Consider the following 6,000-nt stretch of genomic DNA (forward strand, 5'->3'; position numbering starts at 1 on the left):
TCACGCTGCAGTCTCGTGGCGATCGCTTCCGAGGTCGGCACCTTCTTGGCCGCCTCCAGCAGGCGAATGACGCCTTCGTCGCCGTAGTGCGTGGTCATTGTGGCGATCAAGCTCGTCTTCTTCTCCGGATTATTCGCGTTGTAGGCCCTCACGTACTTCCCCCCACGCGTTCAACGACGCGCTGTTGAACATCTCCTCTCCCGCCTGGTCGAGACGCAGTAGTTTGAAGACGTCGTCGGGGTCCGTCCGGAGCCAGCGCTGCAACTGCTTGGACTCGAGCATCTTGGCGGTTTCGGTCGTCTCAGCGACATTCTTCGCGGCTGCGAGGATCTTGACCACGCCTTCGTCGCCGTAGCTCTTGGTCATAGCTGCGATCAAAGTCGTCTGTTCCTTAGAGTTCTTGTCGTTGAAGACTTTGAGGTAGGCGGACCACGTGGCTAGCTGTGGATTGGCGAGGAGGTCGTCTCCGGCCTTGTTGAGCGCGTACAAGTTGAAGACGTCGTCGGGATGTTTCCCAATCGTGGCCCAGTACTGGAACTGCTGCATCTCGACCTTCGTGGCCACGTCCTTCGTCTGGGAGACCTTCTTAGCCGCTTCGATTATTTGGATCAGCGCTTCGTCGCCGTACTTCGTGGTAAGGCTCGCCATCAGAGACATCGCCTTTGCGGGTTGTCCAACACCTTCGTGCCCAAGCCTATCCGCACGAAGACCTCTTCGACAGGCTTCCCGTTTGTGAGCCATTTCGAGAGTTTTCCGGCCGAGACGGAAGGCCCCAACAGAGCTTTCGCCTTCTCGGCGATGATGGTGGACTCCCCTGCTCGCTCTTCATCGTCGAACCTCAGAAATCGTTTGGAATAGATGTCGGACGGGTCGGAACGGAGCAAGAGCTTCGAGTCTGCGACGAAGTATGCATCGGCGTTGGCGAGGACAGCAGCAGCAACCAGAACCGAGACCCAGAGGACTTGGGTCATGTGTACTCTCACACCAAATTGCGAAATGAGCGCAGTTTGCTGGAATGAAACGAGGTCCGGGAGAGAGCTGCACCAACCCGTACGTGACCACGTACCTATTACTTTACATGTATAATCTAGGTATAATGAATCGCCCGTGAGTGAGTTCGTGGACCGGAAATGACATCTGGGATTGTGATGACCGCACAAAAGTGGGGACCGAGAGGACACAACGGAATAGTCTTGACAAACCGTTTGGGAGGTACTGAATTAGAAAATAGAAAGTAACGAGGGATACAGGAAGGTACTCTTCACTAACCGACTTTCCTTTGATTTTACCGAATAGAACTGCAGGTATATTGACTGAAACATGAAACCATATACTGTGAGTTATGACCACAACCACGTGGGGAACAAAATGGTCGTCAAATTTTATTTCTATTAAAATAAGTACAACCAGTACAGTACTGAGATGTGGGTGGTGGATCGTCCATATGTTACACAGTACTGAACGGTATACGTTCCCTCGCTTTATGAATTACATATGTTATCATATTTTCTATGTTGTGACATACCGGTGTGATACGTATAATATACATAAATATTATTATATACAATCAAAGTTCGCGCGGGAAGGACCATCGTGCACCCTAGCGGTCCGGGATCACCAGGCTCGCGCCTTCGTAGCGGTGGTGGTCGCACACAGGGGCCAGCGAGCCGTCCGCGTTCACGGGGTAGAGCGAGAGGCTGCCCGACGAATGACGAATTGCTCAGTGATGGAAGTCTAGATAAGATGGTAGGTGCATTCAACCTGGACGATGATTTTTACGATAAGTTCCGGGCTGTAGCAGAGCTTAACAGTAGACTCTATTTGATTCATCCCTGCATTCAATCGTACGGTTCCGATATCATGGCACGACATCAAGCATCTGGTCTATGCTGGTACTGTAAAGTGTATGCGTATAAAAAAATTGGAACCAACAGTGTCTACGTGCCCAGTGTCTACGTGCTCCGTATTCGATAGCACATCTACGTTTTGTATCATTTTCGTGTTGTTGTGACGTACAGCTAGTCCTCGGTGCACCAAGTCTGATGTATGCTGGTCCAGGCACACCTGGACGTGTGCAATTCAGCCCATACATGTAGCAGTACACCATTCCCGGTCAAGTTTTATTAATACAAACTAAGGCGCAAATGACAGATTCATGCAATTTTTAATTTAAGGCTACTGTACGTTTTTGTTTTGGCGATTTCAAAGAAAGAGCCATACTATTCCTGATTTGCAAAAACATCCGGAGCGCTTTTAAGGAAAGTTGCAAACACTTTGGTCGTGGTTGCGTCAATGCCGTACTCGCTGCTGAAGGCGCTTGCGCCTCGAGCTGGCGCTGCTAACAACGGTCGTCGTGGGTTCTGCACTGGAGCTAGACGCTGCTTCGACTGCGCGAACGGATGCTGTGCAACAGGTGGAGCGTCGTTAGTTCCTGGTCTCCGGGCATGACGACGGAAAGCACCAACCTGACGAGTGCGATCGGGTTAGGGTAATGCGACAAGTTTACTGGTACACCACATGCCCTTGTTGACGTTTCATCCAGTCTCCCCGCAATCCATTGAAACAACCAAGCTAATACAGTACAGTCTTTTGCCTGAATAAAGAACAGGTAGAAGCTGATAACCTTCTGTTTCTGATGTTACTAAAGTTGTAGCCACTTGCACTGCTACAAGAAGGGTTGAACTTGGGATTCCGCCAATTAGATGGTATCTACAACGATTCCGCCAATCACAGACCGCAAACCGAGGACATCGACACCGGTCTGCTTAGTAAGGCTGATATCAGCTTCATTCTCAATTAACATAATTTAGTTTTTTGCTGTTTTCGAGGCTCAAGTATTTTGCCTGTATAGTCCGATCACTTTGGACTTTGAATATACATCTGGTGTTCTTTATTCAGGCAAAAGACTGTATAACAACGTATTTTTATATGTACCGTAAACCACGGGTTCATTGGAACATAAATTCAATTACAGTGCGACTCCCCGTTTTCGCGGCTGCTGACCTCTAATAAACTGTTAGAAATAATACTCCGCACATTCGGAGGCACTCGGATGATAGCTTTTGGGATAGGACTGGATTGCGCAAGTGGCGTGCACATCTCCGTTTTCAAAGGTTTTCCCCGCATCAAGGGAGGGATGACACGTTCTCCGAGATTGACTTAAACTCGGGTGCATAGACCTTTTCATACCCCTGCCCTCATTAAACATTTCTGTGGGTTATACAAATGTTGCGTCACCCCTCCTGGTACACTACGCTAACACTAACTCAGAAACACTAACTTTGTCTTAGCGCCAACATGACTGTGGATCTTTTCTCCGCAATGAAGTGTTGCTCTGAGGGCTTTAAAAAGATCTCGATGAAACAATTCGCAACTTCTGGTGCCGCACAGGCTTCATTTATAAGGCCCGGATTAAGTGAAATACAGTCAAATAGCAAATCATTTTAATGTCCATAGCATAGTTTATTACCCTCTCGTTTCTTTTATGGTCCACCCTCCGCGAAAATGGGGGGTCGCACTGTACGGCGTAGCCCACAATTAATAATACAAGGTCTGGTAGGTCGATTTAGATTTGTAACAAACAGATGCGACGGTGAACATTCAATGAAAATCGTTCAAGGTGTATTCAGTCTAATTTAGGAATTTAGTTAGGGTACTGCGCAGTTACTATCCTACAGCAGTAATATCGACTGTACGCCTCGAAAGAGTGCCAAAAGGCACAAAAAAAAAACATCACGCCGACCGGTACTCGGTGCTGCAGTCGGTGTCAGGCATGCTGCTGCTGCCGACGCTCGCCCGACGGTTGGAAGTGGTCCTGTGGCGACTGTCGCTGTCGAACCAACGTCAATTTGTGCGTGATATTGTGCCCATATTGAAAAAGACGAGTCAGTCAGTGATGCCAGCGTGTAGCGGCGGGAAGAAGAGGTCGTCGACGCCGTCGGTGCGCTCTGTTGAGTCGAGAGCGAGTCGACCGTCCCTGTCTGGCATCGGCTTGCGGGGCGCCAACGTGGTGAGCTGCAGCCACTGCGCGAAGCACCTGATCGTGAAGAATGGCGCGTCGGCGGTCAAGTGCCCGTCGTGTCACGGAGTGTCCAAGATGTCCACCACGACGAGTAAGCTCTTGAGCGTTAGTTCTAATTGATGTGCATGTGCATTCTCTTTCTAACCTGGTCTGCGTCTTGTTTTGTGTGGATGCAGCCCAAGCGATGAAGCATTGCAAGAATGGGGTCCTCCAGAGCGTTCCACAGTTGTTCAAACTCTATCGGAGCATTCGACAAAAATCTGCTTCAAGCGTTCACGGGCTTGATTGTCGAGCTCTTCTTAGGTGCGCCGGGCTCGGTTTCGGGACGGAACCATGGCTACTAAGCCAATAGGCTATCCAATTAGAAATGAGACCGTGAATTAGGACGTGACTGTATACAACCAGGACTAATGGACCGTGAGTCATGGTACAGTATGTACTTCGAATGTGTTCGCTGAGCAGCTGAAGATGGAGATTGTCGCAGTGAGAACGCGTAGCATCGTTGGAAGTAACGCGCAACGAAGATTGCTCTCGCTTAACGCTGTACTACAGTCAGCTGCCTACCCAGACAGAATCTAGGTTTCACCCTTGTGGGGGTGCCGTAGAATTCACCTGCAAGGAGCACTGCAGCATGCACGACACGTGGCGCGCGAGAGAGCGGACGCTTCATCCATTTCAGCTATCGCACCCCAATCTCCAGCTTCCGTGTCCGTCTCCGCCTTCTGAAGGTGGAGACGAAAACGGCGAATATCTTCTGTTGTGTTGTTGTAATGAGCGTTATTTTGACCAATAGATATTGTCAATTCCGTCCAAATTTGCCACAGACGGGCGATTTGGAGAAAGGCTGGAATCGGCAGTAAATCAACGCGTAGCTGTGAGTGGTCAAAATTGAGCTATAATAACCAATGGGGTGCTCGCATTATGCTGAAGTGCGCACCGCGCGGAGAGGACTATGGAGGAGGCTGCTACACGGCAACTAACACGGTGTACCATTGCTTGTTTGCGTACTACAAGCTCGGGTACTCAAGACAGCACCTGGCACATATATTCAAACAAGTCCACACAGCCTTTATGATGTCATCAAAGAATTCCCACTGAAAACAGCGGTGCTAAGAGTCTCAGCCGACGTATCAAGTTGATTGGTCGACGCCTTCACGATAGGCCGAACAAGCAGCTGATAAAGAACGTCAGGGACTGCCGTAGTCGCTGCGGTTGTAGGCGTAGCTGTCGGAACCCTTCGGCCGCCGTAGTGACTGCAGAATCGGGTGGGGCAAGTTGTAGTGAAGGTGCACTCGCAGAATCATCCGTGTGATCCACGACAGCACTCGCTTATTTGCTCATTGGCAGCTGCCTTAATTGCAGAGAGGGACTTCTCTCTCCGTCTCGCGATGCATGAATGCCCGTATGGAGGCTCAGCGGCGTTCGGAGCATCGACGAGCTTGTCGTATTCCACAGTGCTCGTACAGCAGGAGTGATGGTTACTGTCGGATAGAATATTCCGTATAACAGGATGTTGCATTGGCTTCTCGATTGGCTGATCGATTCACACAGACGACCACCGAAATTTCGATTGGAACGCACAATAATCACAAAAAGTAGGCCCACGCGTTTGATAATCAATGTTGCAGAAAACTGATATGTACCAAGAATTTGTGTGACTATCTTGTGATCGCACTTAACCGGAGTGGTGTGCGATTTTTGAAGCTATTTGCCGACGTGGCGACGGAGCAGGATGCTGACGAGCTTGCTAGCCAGGTGAAGACGGTGAAAGACAATGTCATCGGAGAGATGACTGTGAAGATGTACACCCGTGGAATATATCGCTACGTGGCGTGGCTTTACGAGAACCAGAGAAGTGTCCTGTGCGATGGTTTCATTGATGCTTTGCGCGCCGTTTATTTGGAAAATGCCGACTTGGGTATAGCGATAGTATTCATTTGTGCTTTAACAATTTGCCACCTCATTTATTACGAATTGGA

At 49.5% G+C, this 6,000-nt stretch overlaps 1 protein-coding gene across 1 annotated transcript; it reads left to right on the forward strand.

Annotated features, from left to right (window-relative positions):
• Positions 1-3,772: 3,772 nt before the first annotated feature.
• IUM83_03801 (putative Mitochondrial Carrier (MC) Family) lies at positions 3,773-4,209 on the forward strand (the record flags this gene model as incomplete). The annotated part of the gene is made up of 2 exons (XM_067927833.1): positions 3,773-4,126; positions 4,198-4,209. The coding sequence occupies 2 exons, from the start codon at positions 3,773-3,775 to the stop codon at positions 4,207-4,209; spliced, it is 366 nt and encodes a 121-aa protein (XP_067795410.1).
• Positions 4,210-6,000: the final 1,791 nt, after the last annotated feature.

Source organism: Phytophthora cinnamomi, assembly GCF_018691715.1.
Source record: "Phytophthora cinnamomi strain GKB4 chromosome Unknown Contig21, whole genome shotgun sequence".
Classification (NCBI taxonomy): domain Eukaryota; phylum Oomycota; class Peronosporomycetes; order Peronosporales; family Peronosporaceae; genus Phytophthora; species Phytophthora cinnamomi.